Genomic DNA, 21,709 nt, shown 5'->3' with positions numbered 1-21,709 from the left:
CTTCCTTCCTTCCTTCCTTCCTTCCTCCCTCCCTCCCTCCCTCCCTCCCTCCCTCCCTCCCTCCCTCCCTCCCTTCCTTCCTTCCTTCCTTCCTTCCTTCCTTCCTTCCTTCCTTCCTCCCTCCCTCCCTCCCTCCCTCCCTCCCTCCCTCCCTCCCTTCCTTCCTTCCTTCCTTCCTTCCTTCCTTCCTTCCTTCCTTCCTTCCTTCCTTCCTTCCTTCCTTCCTTCCTTCCTTCCTTCCTTCCTTCCTTTCCTCCCGAGCTGAGGTCAGAGGCTGTGAGCAGCCTGGAGAGCTGATCATAGAACCACAGAAACACTTCAGCTGGGAAAGCCTTCTGGGATCCTTGACCCCAACCATCAACCCAATGCCACCATGGCCACTACAGCTTGGCCCCAAGGGCACTGTTGTGCCCCATGGCACTGCTGTGGTGCTGATCCCTCACAGTGATGGTCCACACACACCACTGCAAGCACAGATTGACATCCCCAGAGGAGCACTGGCCAAAGGGTCTCCCTGGATGCCCTGGAGCTGCCCCAGGCCAGGTGTAATGGGGTAAGGCAGCAAAGGTGGGGTTAGGGCATCAGGTCAGGTCACTGGCAGGGACCAAGAGCAGAGGAGTTCTGTCTTTGGGGTGCTTTGGGGAGCTGCAGCAGGTCCAGAGAAGGGAAACAAAGCTGGGGAAGGGTCTGGAGAGCAGGGCTGAGGGAGCTGGGGGTGAGCAGCCTGGAGCAGAGGAGGCTGAGGGCAGAGCTCATTGCTCTCTGCAGCTCCCTGAGAGCAGGCTGCAGCCAGCTGGGGGTTGGGCTCTGCTGCCTGGGCTCAGGTGATAAAAGAGGCAATGTCCTGGGATTGTGCCAGGGGAGGGTTAGGTTGGAGAGGAGGAAAAGTTTCTTTGCTGCAGGAGTGGTGAGGGCCTGGCAGAGGCTGCCCAGGGAGGTGGTGGAGTGCCCATGGCTGGAGGGGTTGAAGAAACACTTGGGGCCATGGCACCTGGGGCCAGGGTGGGGCTGGGTTGGTGCTGGCCTGGATGATGTTGGAGGTCTCCTGTCCAACTGAAACACCCCCACGGCTCTATGCCTGCCCAGGCTCACCCAGCACAAGCAACATTCAGCCCCCACAGGCCCTGATGCTTCCCCCCTGACACCCCTGAGCAGCAGCACAGAAGCTGCTCTCTCACCCCCACGCACCCCACGGAGCTCCCTGCCCAGCATGCCCACGGGGGGAGGCTCTGCGTGGCAGGGGAGCACAGGGGCAGGCCACACCTGTTCCCTGGGGTATTTTTAGGGACAAGTTTAGGAGCAAACAATTCCCAGCCTGCAGCCAGCAGGACAATGCCTGGCATCTTAATCCTGGGGCTATTATGGTCGTGGAGGGACTCACAGCTGCGTGTGCAGGGCAGCTCCCGCGGTGGGAGCAGAGACACCTCCCTGCCCTGCCCTGCCCTTCCCTGCCCTGTCCCGCAGAGCAGGGCACACTTGGTCCCTTCACAGCACCAAGGCAGGAGCTGTGTCCTGGTGGGGGACAAGGCAGCAGTCCCCCTGCGGGTGTGAGGCCAGTGATGGTGGCAGCAGCAACGGCAGTGGCAGACTCATCCTTGTGCCATCTGCTCCAGTCGAGTCCCAGCGAGCCAAGAGGAGTCCCCTCCCTGTGCCCAGCAACCTCGGGAGCCCCTCCAGGGACATTGCTCAGTTGCCCCAGTTCCACGCAGCAGTGGATCTGCTGCCAGCCACGGCAGGGAGCAGGCTTTAGAGCGGCCCTGCTGGACCTTCACAAGGCAAAGCCCCCCCGGGCCAGGCCTCCAGCATCTCCCCTCCAGGCTGCCTTGGGATTGTTTGCCGAGCACAGAGGAGCCAAAATTAGCTGGTGACAAAGACTCTGCATTCCCCAGCCCTGCCCCGGGGACCTGCCAGCCCCTGCCGCTGGGCACAGCCAGGGCTGCTGCCGAGGCCATTTACCCTCTGCTGGGACCTGAGGGAGGAGGAGGAGGAGGAGGAAAGTGCAGGTGAGGGATGGAGCCGTGGGACCCCTCCGTTTGAATGAGCAGGGGCTTGGAGCAGCTCTGCTGTGGGGACAGGCCGAGGGAGCTGAGGGTGTTCAGCCTGGAGAAGGCTCCAGGGAGAGCTAACAGCAGCCTGGCAGTGCCTGAAGGGGCTGCAAGCAGGCTGCAGAGAGACTGCTCCCAAAGGCCTGCAGGGACAGGCTGAGGGCAGTGGCTGCAAAGTGGAGCAGAGCAGAGTGAGACTGGATGTGAGGAGCAAGTTCTGCAGCAGGAGGCTGCTGGAGCACTGCAAGAGGCTGCCCAGGGAGCTGGCTGAGGCTCCATGCCTGGAGGTGTTCCAGGTGAGGCTGGAAAGGGCTGTGGGCAGCCTGCTGTGGTGGAGGATGTCCCTGCTGAGTGCAGGGGCTTGGACTGGGTCAGCTTTGGAGCTGCCTTCCAACCCAACCCATGCTGTGATTCTGTCATGTGGGGCTCAAGCATCAGTTTCACAGCCCTGGTGCTGCCATGAGGGGCCAGCAGCAGCAGGGCTGGCAGGAGCTCAGGATCTGCCCATCCCTGCTCTCCAGCTGACATGGTGAGGAGGTTTTGTGTCTCCATCCCTGGCTCACAAACTGCAATAAGTTGCATCAGGAGGAGGGGTTGGTTCAGTAGGTACCACCTGAGGTGCTGGGCACCTCTCTGAGCTGCTGGCAGGTAGAGCCACGGAACCACAGAATGGTTTGGGTGGGAGGGAGCCTCCCAAGCTCCTCCAGTCCAAGCCCCTGTAGCCAGCAGGGACATCCCCAACCAGGGCAGGGTGCTCAGAGCCACCAACAACCTGCCCTGCAGTGCTGCCAGCCATGGGGCAGCTCCCACCTCTCTGGGCAGCCTGGGCCAGGCTCTCACCACCCTCAGTGTCAATGCAGGAGGCTGTGGCTGCAGAGGACAGGACTCTTCAGCTGCAGGAGCAGCCCAGGGCATGGAGCAGCTGATCCCAGATGGATGAGGAGCCTCTGCCCTGCCAGGTGCTGGGAGCTGTGTGTGTCCTGGTGGGGCTGGTGCAATGGGATGACAAGCAGCAAAGACCTGAGCTGGCCTTGAACATCCACAGCCTCCCTGGGCAACCTCCCTGGGCAACCCTGAGCATGCCCCTCCCTGGGCAACCTGTTCTGGAGCCTCCCTACCCTCACTGCCAGCAATTCCTTCCAAATCCCCACTCTCAGCCTCCCCCCTTCCAGCTTCACCAGCAGTTCCCAGAGAGCTGTATGTGGTGGCAGACCCACCCAGGACTGAGTGCCCAGGGGCAGCTCACTTGTCCCTAAACCTGGCAGTGCTCCTCCAGGTCGCCTGTGTTTGGTCTCCCGTGGCTGGGCAGCCCTGCCCGTGTTGGGATGGGCTTGGGCAGTTCCTCTCTCCCAGCCCCACTGAGTCCCTGCAGGGTGGCAGTGCCCCAGCAAGGTGCCAGTGCCCCAGCAGGGTGGCAGTGCCCCAGCAGGGTGTCAGTGCCCCAGCAAGGTGCCAGTGCCCCTGCAGGGTGGCAGTGCCCCAGCAGGGTGCCAGTGCCCCAGCAGGGTGCCAGTGCCCCAGCAGGGTGGCAGGAGCTGCCCTGGCTGCCCTCCAGCTGCAGGAGGACTGCACAGGGGCTGCAGCAGTGCCTGCCTCCTTCAGCTGCTGGAACTGCACCTTCAGAGCTGCCTGAGCCCTGCCAGCAGTTTGCTTGCCCCACGCCAGGGCATTTCCCCGTGGCAGCCTCGCAGCAGTGCTGGTGCCATTTTTTTCCTCTGCCAGGCCCTGGAGCCATCCTGCCCCTCCTGTCCTTGCCCTCTTCCAAGCACACTCCTTGTTTTGTCAGCCCTGATGGCATTCAGAAAGACAACAGAGTGCCCAGGGCAGGACAGACTTAGAAACAACAGCTGAGCTCTCTCCTCTGGGACCTCACTCTCCAACAGGTCCATGCCACCCAGGATCACAGTCTCACAGTGTCACAGTGTCACAGTATCATCAGGGTTGGAAGAGACCTCACAGCTCATCAAGTCCAACCCTTTAGCACAGAGCTCAAGGCCAGACCATGGCACCAAGTGCCACGTCCAGTCCTGCCTTGAACAGCTCCAGGGACGGCGACTCCACCACCTCCCCGGGCAGCCCATTCCAGTGGCCAATGACTCTCTCAGTGAAGAACTTTCTCCTCACCTCCAGCCTAAATCTCCCCTGGCACAGCCTGAGGCTGTGTCCTCTCCTTCTGGTGCTGGCCACCTGAGAGAAGAGAGCAACCTCCTCCTGGCCACAACCACCCCTCAGGTAGTTGTAGACAGCAATGAGGTCTGTCCTGAGCCTCCTCTTCTCCAGGCTAACCAATCCCAGCTCCCTCAGCCTCTCCTCGTAGGGCTGTGCTCAAGGCCTCTCCCCAGCCTCGTTGCCCTTCTCTGGACACGCTCAAGCATCTCAATGTCCCTCCTAAACTGGGGGGCCCAGAACTGAACACAGCACTCAAGGTGTGGTCTAACCAGTGCAGAGTACAGGGGCAGAATGACCTCCCTGCTCCTGCTGGCCACACCATTGCTGATGCAGGCCAGGATGCCACTGGCTCTCTTGGCCACCTGGGCACACTGCTGGCTCATGTTCAGGCAGGTATCAATCAGCACCCCCAGATCCCTCTCTGTCTGGCTGCTCTCAGCCACTCTGACCCCAGCCTGTATCTCTGCATGGGGTTGCTGTGGCCAAAGTGCAGCACCCTGCACTTGGAGCTATTGAAGCAATCCCCTTGGACTCTGCCCATCTGTGCAGGCAGTCAAGGTCCTGCTGCAGAGCCCTTCTGCCCTCCAACCCAGCCACATCTGCCCCCAGCTTGGTGTCATCTGCACACTTGCTGATGACTGACTCCATGCCCTCATCCAGATCATCTATGAAGGTGTTAAAGCTTAGCTGCCACACTCAGAGCCAGCCCAGATGCTGGGGCAGATGGCAGGAGCCCTCTCACCAGCCTCACAGGCTCACCAGGGGAAGGGTTTCCCTCCAAGTGACAGCTCAGGGACACTGGGACACCGAGGCCACCTCCCACAAGCCAGGTGACTGCCAGGTTGCAGGGCTGCAGTGTCACACTGCAGTGAGGTCCCGAGGGTCCCTGCCGCTTGTCCTGATGACTCCTTCCAGCCTGAGCCTTCCCCTGCGAGATCATCCCGCAGCTCTCAGCCCTCAGGAGCTGCCGGGCAGGATGCAGCTCGTCCCAGCTGCTCCATCGGTTTGTGACAGCAGAGGGTGGCAGCCTCCCGGGGATGCTCTCCAACAGCCAAAGCCTTCGCTTGGGAAATCCTCTCCCAAGGATTTCCTCTGCCTGCGGGAGTCTGAACTTGGTGAGGACCCGAGGCACTGGGGTGGAGCTGGCAGCTGGGACACCTAAGGAGGTGGAAAGTGGACCATAATTTGGGTGGTGACCATCACAGCCCAGCCTGGGAACCAGCAAGACCCCAGGCCAGACCCCAGACATGCCCCACGGGGCTGAGAAACCCTTCCCAGCTCAGGTGTCAGCTCTGAGCTTCATCCCATTGCACCAGCCCCAGCAGGACAGGCAGAGCTCTCCCCACCTGACAGGGCAGAGCCTCCTCATCCACTTGGGATCTGCTGCTCCACGTCCTGGGCTCCCAGGGCAAGCACAGCTGCCCCTGCAGCTGGAGAGTTCTGTCTTCTCCAGCCACATCCTCCTGCTCTGGGCCCCCTGCCTGGCTGGACACCATCCTGAAGGTGATGGTTCTGGGGATGGTGCCTTCATCCCTGGGCAAGGGACCCTCTCCTCCAGCCAGTCCCTGTGGGGGCAGCTGTGGGGCTGGATCCGGGGGTCTGGGTTGGAAGGGACCTCTGAAGCTCCTCCAGTCCAACCCCCTGCAGTAAGCAGAAACATCCTCAACCATACCAGGGTTGGCCAGAGCCCTGTTGAGCCTCACTGAGTATCCCCAGGGATGGAGCCCAAACCTCCTCCCATCTGTTTGTTGTTGCTTAGATTTGAATGCTGTAAAGAAAGGAAATCAGAGAACCACAGAATCAGGCAGGTTGGCAGAGAGCTCCAAGCTCCTCCAGCCCAACCTAGCACCCAGCCCTGCCCAACCAACCAGACCATGGCACTAAGTGCCCCAGCCAGGCTTGGCTGCAACACCTCCAGGCACAGCCACTCCACCACCTCCCTGGGCAGCCCATTCCAGTGCCAATCACTCTCTCTGCCAGGAGCTTCCTCCTCACATACAGCCTGAACCTGCCCTGGCACAGCTTCAGGCTGTGTCCCCTTCTTCTGTCCCTGGCTGCCTGGCAGCAGAGCCCAACCCCACCTGGCCACAGCCTCCCTGCAGGCAGCTGCAGGCAGCAATCAGCTCTGCCCTGAGCCTCCTCTGCTGCAGGCTGCACCCCCCCAGCTCCCTCAGCCTCTCCTCACAGGGCTCTGCTCCAGGCCCCTCCCCAGCCTTGCTGCCCTTCTCCAAACACCTTCCAGCACCTCAGCATCTCTCTTGAACTGAGGAGCCCAGCACTGGACACAGCACTGCAGGGGTGTCCTGAGCAGTGCTGAGCACAGGGGCACAAGAACCTCCCTTGTGCTGCTGCCCACACTGCTCCTGACTCTGCAGGCTACTAAGTTGCTTTCCAAGCATGGGCAGGATGAGCAGAATTTTCACCAAAAAGGTGACAAAAAAGGGGCCAAGTTGTTTTTTTCTCAGCTGGGATGCTCTGGGGAGGCTGGAAGGCATCTGCAGAAGGTGCCAAAGCTGAGGAGAGGACTCTGCATGCTGAGAGGTGCTTCAGCAGCAGGCCACACTCCCTGCCCCCTGCCATGGGCATGGAGAAAAGCCCCTGTGGAATAAGGAGGAGCCATCTACTCTGGGAGAGTGAGGAGATGCCATTAAGATGGGTAGGAGCCACCCACTGGAGATTTTTAAGCTCTCTGTGGTTGTGCCAAGTGTCAGATGAAACCTTCCCCATGCTGCTCTTGTCGGCTCTGGTCCAGGAGAGGAGGACCTCAGCTGCTCTGCCCGTGTGAAGAGGATGGCAGAGGTCAGCAGCACCTCACTGTGACTCTCCTGAGCCCAGCCTGGCCATCAGCCTCAGCAAAAAACACTTCACAGGGAGAAAACTATCCCAAATAACCCAGAAACTGGGGTCCAGGTAGGACCCTGCCACTCTTTTGTGACATTTTCAGGGTACCTCCACACCCTCTCAGCTGTCACTGAGAGGCTGAAGCCATTTCAGCATCCCCTTTGCTGCTGAGCCTCCTCCATCCTCAGGGAGCCTGCTGAGTCCTGCTTGGGCATGGTGGGTGAGGAACATCTGCTGGGCTCCATCCCTGCCCTCTGCAGCTCCAGCCACGCCTGGACACCATTTGCAGTTCTTCATGCAGTGCCAGCTGAGGTGGTGAGCCCCTTCCTCCCACTGCCCCCCACAGCCCCAGCTCCACTGCTGGGTGATGCTGGAGTCCTGGGTGCAGCTCTGGACCTCCCAGCACAAGCAAGACAGGGAAGTGTTGGAGCCAGCCCAGAGGAGGCCACCAAGATGCTGAGAGGGCTGCAGCAGCTCTGCTCTGAGCACAGGCTGAGAGAGTTGGGGCTCTGCAGCCTGGAGAAGAGAAGGCTTGGAGGAGACCTTGGAGTGGCCTTGCAGGATCTGAAGGGGGCTGCAGGAGGGCTGGGGAGGGACTATTGAGAAGGTCTGGGAATGAGAGGAGGAAGAGGAGGAATGGGTTTGAAGTGGCAGAGGGGAGATTGGAACTGGATGTGAGGAAGAAGTTGTTTGCAATGAGAGTGATGAGAGATTGGCACAGGCTGAGGGTGGTGAGACACTGGCACAGGCTGAGGGTGGTGAGACACTGGCATGGGTTGCCCAGGGAGGTGTTCAGGACCAGGTTGGTTGAGCCCCTGCGTGACCTGCTCTAGTGGGAGCTGTCCCTGCCTATGGCAGGGAGTTGGAAGTGGCTGAGCTTTGAGGTCCCTTCCAACCCAACCCATTCTCTGGTTCTATGTTCACAACCATCTCCTCCACCTGCCTGGGACATCCTCTCCAAGACCACAGCAGGACACTGGGGGTGGGGAATGAGCACAAATCCCTTCCCTGCACTCCCCACCTGGGCCTCTCTCAGCATCCCAAGCTCCACGTGAGAGCATTTCTGCCTACACTCAGCACAGGAGGATGCTGCTGGAGATGGCCAAAGCCACCACAGCAGGGGTGTGGCTGTCCCTGCCATCTGCTCCCTGGCAGCATGGGCATGCAGACAGAGCAGGGCACAGGGCAGATCTCCAGCCTGGCACTGCCTGGGGCAGGTTCTGGATTCCAAACTGCAATTCAGTGATGTAGGAGTTCTGGTTGAAGGTGGCCACTGGTGGTGTGCTCCAGGAGCCTCTGAAGGGAGCAGGACCCTTGGCTCAAGGAGAGAAGAAGACCTCCTTTGCCCCCACTCAGCTTTGCTTCCCTTTGTCATTTTCCTGTCTGAGGAATGCCCATCCCCAGCCTGCACCACTCCGTGCAGGAGCAGCAAGGCACTGCCAGCCTCCCCCAGGGCACCTGAGGCAGGAGGTGCCCAAGGCCTCACCTGCCAAAAGGCATTGGCACCACCATGCTGCAGACCCCCACCTTGGCAGTGTGACCCCCACCAGCTTCACCAGCTGTCAGGAGGGTTCAGCCAGCCCCAGGCTGGCCCCGAGACCAAAGCTGGGCACTGGGATTAGGTCTGGTGGAAAAAAGGGTCCTGAGGCTCCCCTGCCACCTGCCCTGCACCCAGCCTCATCCTCGTGGTCCTGCACAAAGGGAGCCAGCCCCAGCACCCATGGGTGGTGGCAGAGCCTCTGGGCCCAGGGAGGGAGGGAGAGAATAGTCCCAGCAGCTGGCTTCCTCCAAGCAGGTAGGGCCAATGGCAGGGGGCACCTGAGGAGGGCCAATGGCAGGGGGCACCTGAGGAGTGCCAATGGCAGGGGGCACCTGAGGAGGGCCAAAGGCAGGGAACATCTGAGGAGTGCCAATGGCAGGGAGCACCTGAGGAGTGCCAATGGCAGGGGAACACCTGAGGAGTGCCAATGGCAGGGGGCACCTGAGAAGGGCCAATGGCAGGGGGCACCTGAGAAGGGCCAATGGCAGGGGGCACCTGAGGAGGGTCAAAGGCAGGGAACAGCTGAGGAGGGCCAATGGCAGGGGGCACCTGAGGAGGGCCAATGGCAGGGGAACACCTGAGGAGGGCCAATGGCAGGGGGCACCTGAGGAGGGCCAATGGCAGGGGAACACCTGAGGAGTGCCAATGGCAGGGGGCACCTGAGGAGGGCCAAAGGCAGGGAACACCTGAGGAGTGCCAATGGCAGGGGGCACCTGAGGAGGGCCAATGGCAGGGGAACACCTGAGGAGTGCCAATGGCAGGGGGCACCTGAGGAGGGCCAAAGGCAGGGAACACCTGAGGAGTGCCAATGGCAGGGGGCACCTGAGGAGGGCCAATGGCAGGGGGCACCTGAGGAGTGCCAATGGCAGGGGAACACCTGAGGAGGGCCAATGGCAGGGAACACCTGAGGAGTGCCAATGGCAGGGAACAGCTGAGGAGGGCCAATGGCAGGGGGCACCTGAGGAGTGCCAATGGCAGGGGGCACCTGAGGAGTGCCAATGGCAGGGAACAGCTGAGGAGGGCCAATGGCAGGGGGCACCTGAGGAGGGCCAATGGCAGGGGGCACCTCAGGGCTGGCAGCAGCAGAGCAGGATTTTCAGGCTCCTGCCTGTGGACTGGGGCAGCCCCAGGGCACCTCACTCGGTTCTGGCTGCCCTCAGCACAAGGGTCCCTAGGAGCCAGCCCCTCCTTGCAGCTGCTCCACTGGGGGTGCTGTGAAGCCACCTGCCCCCCGGCTCCTGCCGTGCCTCAGTTTCCCCATCCCCAGAGGTGATCAAGAATGTTCCCTATGGGTCCTCTAGCAGCTTCCAGGGGCTGCCTGGAGGCACCTTCTGAGCCTCCCTGCACCCCTAACTCTGAGCCCCCTGCACCCCTAACTGTGCAAACAGTCAGGAGGAGGCCACAATGATTCCCAGAGGGTTTAGAACCTCCCCTGTGGGGACAGGCTGGGAGGGTTGGAGCTGTTCGATCAGGAGAAGGGAAGGCTCCAGGGAGACCTCAGAGCAGCCTTCCAGTGCCTGAAGGGGCTGCAGGAGAGCTGGGGAGGGACTTTGGGCAAGGGCTGGGAGTGGCAGGACGAGGGACAATGGCTTGAAACTGCAGCAGGGGATTTAGGTTGGACTTCAGGAGGAAGCTCTGCACGATGAGGGTGGAGAGACACTGGCACAGGCTGCCCAGGCATGTAGAGGCCTTGTCCCTGGAGCCATTCACCAATGTGTCCCCAAGCAGCCTGCTCCCGTTGGAGGTGTCCCTGCTGCCTGCAGTGGGGTTGGACAAGATGCCCTTGGAGGGTCCCTTCCAAGCTGCTGCAATCTGTGGTGCAATGAAGCAGCAGCATTTGGTGGTGCCCAGCTCCTGTGTCACCCCCAGGGCTCTTCTCCCCCCACACTTCTTCCCCCTGCAAACCTGGGAGCTGCCTGAGCCCTGCCTGCAGGACACCTTCCCTGGGGTCACCCACCCAACCCCACCCCTCAGTGCCAAGCCCCATCCCTGACAGCAGAGTGCTGGCACCAGGTCCCTGGCCGTGGGGGATGCCCCAGCTGCCCGCCCTGGCTCTGCTCTGCTCTCTGGCCCAGGCTCTTGGTTGGTTATTTGCTTTGCAGTCTCTGGGTGACCTTTTGCCTCTGCCTGAGGAATTCAGCCCTCACAGGCAGTGAGTGAGGCCCTCCTGCTGGCACAGCCTCACCCCCTGGCCCTGGTGCCAGGGTCAGGCTAAGAATCCACCTGCCAAGGGTGGATCTGGCAGATGTGGGTGTCTGTGCAGAGGAAACTCCTGGACCTGGGGGGCAGCTGGCACAGGCTCTGGCTGCTCTTGGGCTGCAGTGATGAGGAGTGAAGGATGGGGACAGAAAACTCTGCCCTTCCCACACCCAGACCTGGAGCACCAACACAGCCATTGCCTTGCCCTGCCTGTCCCTCTCCCTCTGTAAACCACCAACCCTCCTGCCCTGCTCACAGGTGCCACAAACCTCTCTGCTGCCTCACACAGTCATAGACTGGGTTGGGTTGGAAGGGAGCTCAAAGCTCAGCCAGTCCAACCCCCTGCCATGGGCAGGGACAGCTCCCACAAGCACAGGCTGCTCAAGGACTCATCCAGCCTGGTCCTGAACACCTCCCTGGGCAACCTGTGCCAGTGTCTCACTACCCTCAACCTGTGCCAGGGTCTCACCACCCTCAACCTGTGCCAGTGTCTCAGCAACCTCAACCTGTGCCAGTCTCTCCCCACCCTCACTCTCAACAATCTCTTCCTCCTCTCCACTCTCCCTCTCCCCTCTCCCAGCTCAAAGCCATTTTCCCTCATCCTGCCACTCCCAGCCCTTGTCCAAAGTCCCTCCCCAGCTCTCCTGGAGCCCTTTCAGCTCCTGGAAGGTTGCTCTGAGCTCTCTCTGGAGCCTTCTCTCCTCCAGGCTGAGCAGTCCCAACTCTCCCAGCCGGGGGAGGGTCTCCTGCCTCAGATCATCTTCACAGCCTCCTCTGAGCACTCTCCAGCAGTTCCCTGTCCTGCCTTTGTTGAGGCTCCCAGAACTGGGCAGTGGAAGGCTCACCCACTGGTGCACACTGGGCACACCCACAGCTGGCACACACACCCACCACGACCATTCTATTCCCTGTTTCCTTTTGCAGTGAGAGAGCTGAAAAGCTGCAGGCAAGGAGTCAGAATGGCCCAGACTGGATGGAAATTCAGAGGATGCTGGCAGCCCCCCCACACTGGGTGCTCCCCACCCCTGGGTGCTGCTGCACCATGCCACAGGCTTGGGCTGTTTGCAGGGCTTGGAACGAGCCTCAGTGACTCTGGGAGCAGGGCAATGACAAGAAAGCCCAGGAAGGTGCCAACCAGTAGCTTCCTCCAGCCCCTGGCAGCCCCATGCCCCACTGAAGGGTGGGCAGGGACCTGCCTGGGGGCCTGCTCCTTGTAGCTGTCCAAGCCTAGAACACCTCCCTGCGGGCAGGGGCCAGGCCACACCATCCCTGGAGCCCACCGTGCTTTGGTTCCTCTGCCCCTGCCACGGCGCAGGGACAGTGCAGAGCTCTCTGTGTGGGGTTAGGATCTGCCACCATCGGCACCCCTCCAGCCGGGCCCCCCCCACTGTGTCCACTCGGAAGCAGGGGACTTTGTGAGCAGTGAGTCTCCGAGGACCAGGGGTGGCCAAGCAGGCTCCTGGGGGTGGAGGAGCTCCACAGGGACCGTTCATAGTGTCACAGAATCACAGACTGCCTCGGGTTGGAAGGGACCCTGCGAGGTCATCTCCTCCAAGCTCCCTGCAGTCAGCAGGGGCACCTCCGGCTCTGGCAGCTGCCCGGGGCCACCTCAGGGCCGACCTTGAGTGCCTCCAGCCCTGCACCAGCTCTTGGGGCAAGCTGTTCAGCAAGAACTCCCTCGCAAAGAGCCAGCACAAGCCCGGCCCCGCACGGTGAGCAGGCTCTGCCCATGCCGCTGTCCCTCCCCGGAGCTGCCCTGGCAGGGGGACAGGTGCCCTGGGCCCGGGGGGCTCTGGCAGAGGCAGCGGCGCTGGGGCTGGGACCCCAGGGGCCGGGCACGGCGCTGGCGGTTCCCACGCAGCAGAGCAATCGCCGCAGGCATCTGCAGCGCCGGCGGCCGCGGGGTGCGCTCAGGCTCCGGCTTGCGGAGCTGCCTGGCTCCAGGCGCTGGCGTCGGCGCTGCCTGTCGAGGCAGAGCCACCCCTGCCCTGCCGGGCACCGCTGCTCCCGCGTCGCCTGCCCGCCGTGGGAATCCCCGGGGACACGGGAGCAGAGGGATGGGTGACGGGAGAGGCAGGGGGGGACAGCGGGAGGCTTTGGAGCCCGACCGTGGGGAGCCGGCAGACCTAGGGGGGTGCCAGTGACCGGGGGGGGGGGGGGGTGCCAATGACCGGCGAAGCTCTGGGCAGGATTTGTGCTCTCCCACACCCTGCAGGCTCCCAGAAATCAAAGCCACACCAGGAGAAGCAGCAGAAGGTCCTGTTTGGGGACACTTTGGGTACAGGGAGTGAAGGTCCTCATTGCCTCCCCCGAGCCCCCCAGTAGCCCAAGGACAGTGTCCAGCAGCATGGCCGTGTCACGGCACCGTCGGGTACGACGCCCAGAGGGGTCCCTGCCGCAGCAGAGCTCTCCAGCCCCTCCTCGGCAAGGGGCTCGGGGGGAGGATGTCCCCAGTCGTGTCCATCAGTCCCAGAGTCACTGGCAGCTGGGCAGAGCTCACTGTCGCGCTGCTTCCTTTGGGCTCAGCCTCATCCCCTGCCCCGCAGGAGAGGCCCAGGAGTCCACGGCTCCACCAAGGTCCTGGCCATGCCAGCTGGAGGAGGATGAGCCTCCGGCAGGGCTGTCACCTCCCGCCGCGTTTGGAGCTGCAGGCGACTGCGTCCTTAGTCCCATCACGCCAAGAGGATGTGGCTTGGCCCCCGCAGCTGAGCCAGCCTGGCTCCTGCGGTGCCTCTGTCCTGCCCCAGGGCATGAGGAGCCAGCGCCAGCGCTGACCCTCCCCCCGCCGAGGCCACCGTCCCTGTCCCCGGGCCGCAGACCGTGGTGGCCTCACTTGCCTGCTGGGATCCCGTTCTCACCACCGCGCACCGAGCCGAGGGCCAGCTCCATCCTGCTCTTGGGATGCTTCATGGCCACAGATTGTCCCACCGGGGCCGCCTCCAGGTGCACCACTGCTGAGAGAACACACCTGAGACCCACTGGCCAGTGCCAGGACACGGGGCAGGACCCCGCCCCGAGGGGATCTGGGGAGCAGAGCCAACCATGTCCTTGCCCCCATCCCGCGTGCGAGGTGGCAGAGGGCACCTTGGGGCCAGCCCAGACAGAGGGAGGTCCCTCCCCAAGGATGTGGGGAGCAGGAACCCAGTGGGCACACCAAAGGCAGAGCCCAGTCAGCATGGGAGGCCATGGCACCACCACCCTGCAGACCCACCCCTGTCTATGCCCCCCGCCTTGTGATTCCCGTGGGGAGGCTGAACCACTTTGGGATCACAGAAACAGAGACTCGTGGAATGGGCTGGGCTGGAAGGGAGCTGCAGAGCTGACCCAGTCCAAGCCCCTGCACTCAGCAGGGACATCCTCCTAGAGCAGGCTGCCCACAGCCCTGCCCAGCCTCCCCTGGAGTATGTCCAGGCATGGAGCCTCAGCCACCTCCCTGGGCAGCCTCTTGCAGTGCTCCAGCAGCCTCCTGCTGCAGAACTTGCTCCTCACATCCAGTCTCACTCTGCTCTGCTCCACTTTGCAGCCACTGCCCTCAGCCTGTCCCTGCAGGCCTTTGGGAGCAGTCTCTCTGCAGCCTGCTTGCAGCCCCTTCAGGCACTGCCAGCAGCTCTAAGGTCTCCCTGGAGCCTTCTCTCCTCCAGGCTGAACACCCTCAGCTCCCTCAGCCTGCCCTCTTAGCAGAGCTGCTCCAAGCCCTGCTCACTCAAATGAAAGGGTCCCACAACTCCATCCCTCGCCTGCACTTTCCTCCTCCTCCTCCTCTGTCAGGTCCCAGCAGAGGGAACAGCTTCACCTGGAATACCTCCAGGGACTGGCCCCCAACCACCTCCCTGGGCAACCCGATGGGACCCAGCAGGCTGAGGGCCGCGGGGGCTGCGGTACCTGCGCGGCAGCTGTGGCGGGCGCGGACCAGCTGCACTGCCTGCTGGTTCTTGAAGCGCACCAGCGCCATGGTGATGGCTGCGTTCCAGCCGGGGGCCTCCTGCGCGCAGCGGAAGTCGATCTCGAGGCTGTCGTCCATCACCACGGTGAAGTAGATGTGTCTGTCCTTCCGCTCCACGCACTCCACCGCCTTCATGCGGGCGAAGCTCAGCTCCTTGCGCCGCGACCCCTTGGGCTCGAAGAGCTGCAGCCCCTTCTCCGTCAGCAGGCACCGCTTCTTCTTCCAGAGCTGCAGCAGCCCCCCGCTCCTCTTCTCCAGCACCCCCTCCCGCAGCACCTTCTCCGGGGTCATCGCCGCTCCTCGATCCTCCCCCCCCCCACCGCCAGGATGCTCAGCAGCTCGCCAGGGTGCAGCTGGGCATCGCCCGCCGGGGGATTTCCAGCCCTACCACGTCGAGGACGAGCTCCCCGGGGCCAGGCCCCCTCCTGCCAGCAGCCGTGCTGCCCCCGGGGCGCTCGCTGGTGCCCGCTGCCTGGCTCTCAGAGGGGCCGAGCGATGGGGTGCCCCATGCCCGCCAGCAGCCCTGGTGCTGGGGCTCTGCTCCCTGCCCGCGCAGCGTGTGGGATCCGCAGCGCCGCGCACCCGGGAGCTGTCGCTACACGCCCGGCCGCTCTCCCACTCGCATTCCTTCACCCTCGCCTGGCCCCTCCTGCTGCACAGGCACCCTGCATGCCCAGCCACCCTCCACGCCCAGCCACCCTTCTTCACGCCCAGGCGAAGCCCAGCCAGGCCCAAGGCAGCTCCAGTTCACCCGGGAGGTGCTTCCAGGGTGCCCGCAGGCAGACGCTGCCCCCAGGTGCCGGTGCGAACAGGCAGGGTGTGGGCAGGGGTCTGCAGCACGGCGGTGTCAAGGCAGGGCTTGGAGACCTCTGCATGGCAGCCCAGGCACGGGGTGCAGTGCCAGCTGTTGGGGGCTGTGCAGTGCCAGCTGGCAGAGGGCCATAGGGTGCGCTGGTACAGAGGGGTGTGGGATGCAGCACCAGCCAGGTACAGGGTTGTGGGGTGCAGTTCCACTTGCAGGTGAGGCTGTAGGGTACAGTGCAAGCAGGGGTGGGGGCTCTGAGTTCAGTGCAGCCAGGAAGCCACGGTGGGGTGCAGTTGCAGCCAGGACACAGTGTTACAGGGTGCAGTGCCAGCTGGGACATGAGGCTGGCAGCCAAAGCAGAAGGTTATGGGGTGCAGTGCCAGGCAGTGCAGAGGGTGACGTGGGACAGTGCAGAGGGTAATGTGGTGCAGTGCCAGCTGGGACAGGGGGCTATCGAGTGCAGCATCATCCAGGCAGGGACCGTGGGCACCTCTGTCTGGGACCCATGGCAGGGATCTGATGCAGGCAGGAGATGCCTTTGTCAGCACTCCAAGACGGCTGTGCAGGGCTGCCCTGCGGTGGGGACAGCTCTTAGCACCCACCACTCACCCTGCCCTGCACCTGAGGGCACCCAGCCCTCAGCACAGAGCTCCTATCACTCGAATCCCTCAGGACAGGGATTTGAAGCCCCCTGCCCATTCCACCGAGAGGATTAGCATCCCCCACCCTCGTGTGACCTGTGCAGGGGGTGACACAGCCCCGGAGCAGGGCCAGGGCGGCGCAGCCCTGTCCTGCCTGTGTCTTCCCTGTCCTGCAGCCTAACACCCAGTTCCTGCCAGCCCAGCCCCTTCCTGGCCACCACAGATTTGACTGTTTGTGTGCTAGCTCCTGGCACAGAGGAGTTCACCTGGCACAGGGGGGGATTGCCTGGCACTAGGGGGTTCACCATGCCACCAGCAAGGACATGGGCTACCAAAGGGGTTTATGCTGGGTGGCTGGAAGTGCCCCTGGAGAGGGCGTGATGAAGGCTGGGAAGAGGAAGAATTCCCCTGGGTGTGTGTTGGGGTCACTGTCTGGGGCTGGCAGCCCACAGGTTGGCCTGTGGCTCCCTGGCACAGAGCCACTGCCCTGGTGCTCACCTCCTGAGCTTGTGCCCCTGCAAACCCCAACCCACCCAGTGCCCCTCAGCTGGAGCCCCTCTTTCCCCAGCCCCTCCATCATCCCTGTCCCTGTCAGGGGCAGTGCCAGCAGCCAGCATGGCCAGGGGGCAAGTCTGCACCCCAAGAGATGTACCTAATTACCCCTCATTAAGAGGGCAGGGCAGCGGCTGCGGCAGCCAGGAACTGGTTGGTGCTCCCCGGGGCCAACCTCGGCAGGCTGGCACGGATCCGGCTGGCCCAGGAGTTCCCGGGAGGGTTCCCGGTGCCAGGCGGCCCTGCTCCCCTGCCGCCCTCGTCACCAGCAGAGGGCTGGGCACAGCCCGGGGGGCAGTGCAGCCCCGAGGGCACCCCGGGCACCGCCGGCGCTTGCTGGAGGCGTGCAGCAGCTCCGTGGGTTCCCCGCCCCAAGGAGCCTCCCAGGCTGCGTTCCCACGAGCGGGCGAAGCTCAGCTCCAGGGGTGCTGAAAGCTCAGCTCCAGGGGTGCTGAAAGCTCAGCTCCAGGGGTGCTGAGCCCTGCGCGGCTGGGGCTGAGCCGTTCGGGGGGTGTCGGATCCAGCGAGCTGGGATGTCCGGGGCCGAGACTCCTCTCCCCCGATCCCGGCTCACCAGGCAGCCTGGGCTGCTCTCACCAGCCTGGGCAGAGCCAAAGGCTGCCAACCTCACCCTCCCCGAGGTCGCACCTCGGCTGCTCGCTGCAGCCCCCCCGGCTGAGGCTGTCAGGAGCCCTGACCCAGGCTTTCTCCGCTCCTCTCTCCCCAGCTGCCCGCTCCCAGGCCCGCAGCGCACAGGGCTGGTCCTGCCAGGCTGCCTGCGAGGCTGACGCCGCAGCTGCTGCCCTCCAGCAAACCCAGCAGGACTGCCTGCCCCAGGCTGCCAGCCGCGGGAAGGCTCTGCCCACGTCCCCACCCGCGTCCCGTCCTGCCAAACCCTCGCGGGCAGGTAACGGAGCTGCAGGGGCTCTGCTGGGAGAAGCTGAGGCAGAGTCTGGAGAGCAGGGCTGGGAAGGGGCAGCTGAGGGAGCTGGGGGTGAGCAGCCTGGGGAAGAGGAGGCTGAGGGCAGAGCTCATTGCTCTCTGCAGCTCCCTGAGAGCAGGCTGCAGCCAGCTGGGGGTTGGGCTCTGCTGCCTGGGCTCAGGACATGGAAGGAGAGGAAATGTCCTGGGATTGTGCCAGGGGAGGGTTAGGTTGGAGAGGAGGAAAAGTTTCTTTGCTGGAGGAGTGGTGAGGGCCTGGCAGAGTCTGCCCAGGAAGGTGGTGGAGTGCCCATGGCTGGAGGTGCTCAAGAAAGGTATGGCCTTGGCACTTGGGGTCATGGTGTAGTGCCCATGGTGGTGCTGGGTTAATGCTGGCCTGGATGATCTCAGAGGGCTTTGCCAACCCAAACCATTCTGATTCTGTGCTTTCCTGCTTCTGAGTCCTCTCCAGGCTGGCTCAGCAGCTGCTGTGGTGACATTCCCACAAATCAGTGCCAGTGTGGCATTCCCCACTTGAAGATGCCCTGGCACCACTGGCTGTGGGGCTCCAAGGCCTCCAGTCCAGTCCTTCAGACTGGCACCATCATCATCATCATCACCAGCTTCCAGGCTGCAGGGCGCTTGGCCATGAGTGATCCCCCGGAGGCAGGTTTGGGTCCCACAACCCTTTCCTGTGGGCTGGCTGCTTCCTGTGCCAGCAGCAGGGAGCAATGGCTGCTGCTGGGTGCTGCTGGGTGCTGCTGGGTGCTGCTGGGTGCTGCTGGGTGCCACTGCCTCTGCTGCCTCTGCAGGGAGTTGGACAACTCTCGGGTGCAGCTGAGCAGTGCCAGGCTGTGCCCGTGCTTGGGGAGCAGACACCAGCAGAGGGTAGCAGATGGTCACAGAGCCCAGAGGATGGTCACAGAGCCCAGAGGATGCCCAAAAAGCAGCTCTAACCCCACCCTGCTTCTCCTGGACCCCCCCCCACCACCTCCTGCAGCCCACACCGAGCCCTCTCCCTGCTGTCCCCATGCCCCTGCGTGGTCTCTGTCACTCCCTAAGCCACTCTCAGGTGAAGGCTGCAACTTCAGCAGCTGTGCAGCACCAACTGCAAACCTTCAGGGCAAGATCTCTGTCCCAAGCCCCTGCTGTCACTTGAGGCCTTTGGGGCTGAAGGCTCAGCAGGGACCCATCAGCCTGCAGCAGAGGGCTCAGGGAGAGCAGACTTCAGCTTTCCCCTCTCTAGAGAGGGTTGTGGGTCAGGAGAGACAGCAGTGCACAGTCAAAGGGCAAGAGCCAATGGGCACAGGTGCCACAGGGGAAACCTTGAGGCATGTAAGGGCAAGAACCTCCTCTGGCTGTGTGGTGCAGACCCACAGTGGTGAGACCTCCGTTCTTGGAGGGTGTCCAAAGCTGGCTGGACAGCAGAGTCGGCGACCAAGCTGACCTCTGGAATCACAGAGTAGAATCCTGGAGCCATCCAGACTGGAAGAGACCTTCAAGGTCATCAAGTCCAGGCATGGAGCTAGCCCTGCCTTGAGGAGGTTGGGCTCCAGACCTCTGCAGGGTCATTCCTCTCTACATCTTTCTGTGGCCCCAGGAACCCCAAATCCAGCCTTTTCCCTTGGCTGTGTCCAGCTCCTGGAAGCAGATGGCCTCTGTGGGGTCAGCAGCTCCCCTCTCTCTGGCAGAGCCTTCACATGTAGAAGAGGAGGCTGCAGCCAGCCTTGTTCTGGCTTTGTTGCCTAAACAGTGCCTCTTGGGTGCAGTCTCTGCCTGTGGCACACCCAGGTGAAAGCAGCAGCTCAGCACCCACTGCTCCCCTCACCCCAGCCCCCCTCTGCGGGGGCAGCAGGGCCCTGCCCAAGCAGGGAGCCAGGTTTCGGTCCCCACATCAAGGGGGGAGCTTGAGCTTGCTGTGCTGCAGCTCCCACCACTGCCTCCCCCAGCCTGGGCTGCCTGCCCCACACAGCAAGTGCCACAGCTGCCACCTCAGCTCACCCCAAGCACACAGCCCACAGCAATGGGAGCAGCGAGAATGTGGCTGCCAGGCTGGGAAAGTTGGGGAGCAGATCTTGGAGATGCTCAGGTCCCATCTCAGCTTCAAAAGCACTTCTCTGCAGCTCCCTCAGGTGGGAGCTGGGCAGTCTTGGCCCTAGTCTTAGGTGATAGAAGGAGAGGAAATGTCCTGAAGCTGTGCCAGGGGAGGGTTAGGTTGGAGAGGAGGAAAAAATTCTTTGCCGGAGGTGTGGTGAGGGCCTGGCAGAGGCTGCCCAGGGAGGTGGTGGAGTCCACACAGAATCACAGAACCAAGCAGGTTGGAAGAGAGCTCCAAGCTCAGCCAGCCCAGCCTCGCACCCAGCCCTGCCCAACCAACCAGACCATGGCACTAAGTGTCCCAGCCAGGCTTGGCTGCAACACCTCCAGCCACAGCCACTCCACCACCTCCCTGGGCAGCCTATTCCAGTGCCAATCACTCTCTCTGACAACAACTTCCTAACAACATCCAGCCCAGACCTGCCCTGGCACAGCTTCAGGCTGTGTCCCCTTCTTCTGTTGCTGGCTGCCTGGCAGCAGAGCCCAACCCCACCTGGCTACAGCCTCCCTGCAGGCAGCTGCAGGCAGCAATGAGCTCTGCCCTGAGCCTCCTCTGCTGCAGGCTGCACCCCCCCAGCTCCCTCAGCCTCTCCTCACAGGGCTCTGCTCCAGGCCCCTCCCCAGCCTTGCTGCCCTTCTCCAAACACCTTCCAGCACCTCAGCATCTCTCTGCAGTGGAGGAGCCCAGAACTGGGCACAGCACTGCAGGGGTGGCCTGAGCAGTGCTGAGCACAGGGGCACAAGAACCTCCCTTGTCCTGCTGCCCACACTGCTCCTGAGCCAGCCCAGGATGCCATTGGCTCTGCTGCCCACCTGGGCACTGCTGCCTCCTCTGCAGCTCCTCTCTCCCAGCACTCCCAGCTCCCTCGCTGCCTGCCTGCTCTCAGCCACTCTGGCCCCAGCCTGTAGTGCTGCTTGGGGTTGTTGTGGCCAAAGTGCAGAACTCTGCACTTGGCCTTGTTCAGTCTCATCCCCTTGGCCTCTGCCCACCCATGCAGCCTGGCCAGGTCCCTCTGCAGGGTTCTGCTACCCTCCAACAGAACACATCCCCGGATGTGTTCAGGAAAGCTGTGGCCATGGCACTTGGGGACAGGGTTCAGTGGCCATGGAGGTGCTGGGCTGGTGTTGGACTGGAGGATCTCAGAGAGCTTTGGCAACCCAAACAATTCCATGGCTCCACGCACAGGAGAAAGTGCTTAAGCTGATAAAGGAGCCTGCAGAAGGATTTCTGCCTCTGCTGTGCTTCTGCAAACATCACCCAGCTCCTCCCCCAGCCACAGCCTTTAGAAGTTGCTGACTCCAGGTGCAGTGAACCAGAGAGTAACAGGCAAAGAAAAGAAGAGTTGAGATGAAAACAAACGAAATTTGGGAAGCTGCCAAGGTGGAGGCTGAATGCTGCAGAGGGCTGCCAGAGCTCCAGGGGCGAGGTGAGCAGCTGGCAGACACTGAGCCCTGCTGGGCATGGCTGTTTGGAGAGCACCTCCCAGCTTTGCATGGGGTGTGCACATCTCCTGTGCTACCAGTACACCCAGGGAGGTCTGCCCTGGGCCTGCCAGCGTCAAGTGCTGCTTTGGAGATGGTTCTCCAGCACAGCAGCAAGGGGAGAGCCTGGCCCAGCTGCCCCACAGAGCTCAGCTGGCCACAGCTGGGCCACGTCACTGTGCTGAGTGGCTGCTGCCTTCCTGCCTTCAGTGCAAGCCATGAATCACAGAATGGAAGGGAGTCTCAAAGGTCATCTTGCAGGCAGCAGGGACACCTCCAACCAGAGCAGGCTGCCCAGGGACACATCCAGGCTGATCTCGGATGTCTCCAGGGGCAGGCACTGAGCCAAAGCCCTGGGCAGCCTGTGCCAGTATCTTACCACCCTCACTGTGCAGAACTTCCTCCTGGTGTCCACCCTAACTCTGCCCTGCTCCAGTTTCAAACCACTGCCCCTTGTCCTGTCCCCACAGGCCC

At 62.7% G+C, this 21,709-nt stretch overlaps 1 protein-coding gene across 1 annotated transcript; it reads right to left on the bottom strand.

The window, feature by feature from the left end:
• Window positions 1–13,037: 13,037 nt before the first annotated feature.
• Window positions 13,038–15,028, bottom strand: PHLDA3 (pleckstrin homology like domain family A member 3). The gene is made up of 2 exons (XM_064173723.1): window positions 14,677–15,028; window positions 13,038–13,745 (listed from the first exon to the last, which is right to left on the bottom strand). Exons 1-2 carry the CDS (start codon window positions 15,026–15,028, stop codon window positions 13,624–13,626), a joined length of 474 nt encoding a protein of 157 aa, XP_064029793.1. The 3' UTR covers window positions 13,038–13,623.
• Window positions 15,029–21,709: the final 6,681 nt, after the last annotated feature.

This window comes from Pogoniulus pusillus, chromosome 39 (assembly GCF_015220805.1).
Source record: "Pogoniulus pusillus isolate bPogPus1 chromosome 39, bPogPus1.pri, whole genome shotgun sequence".
NCBI classification, from domain to species: Eukaryota; Metazoa; Chordata; class Aves; order Piciformes; family Lybiidae; genus Pogoniulus; species Pogoniulus pusillus.
This window is presented reverse-complemented; position numbering and strand designations above follow the sequence as displayed.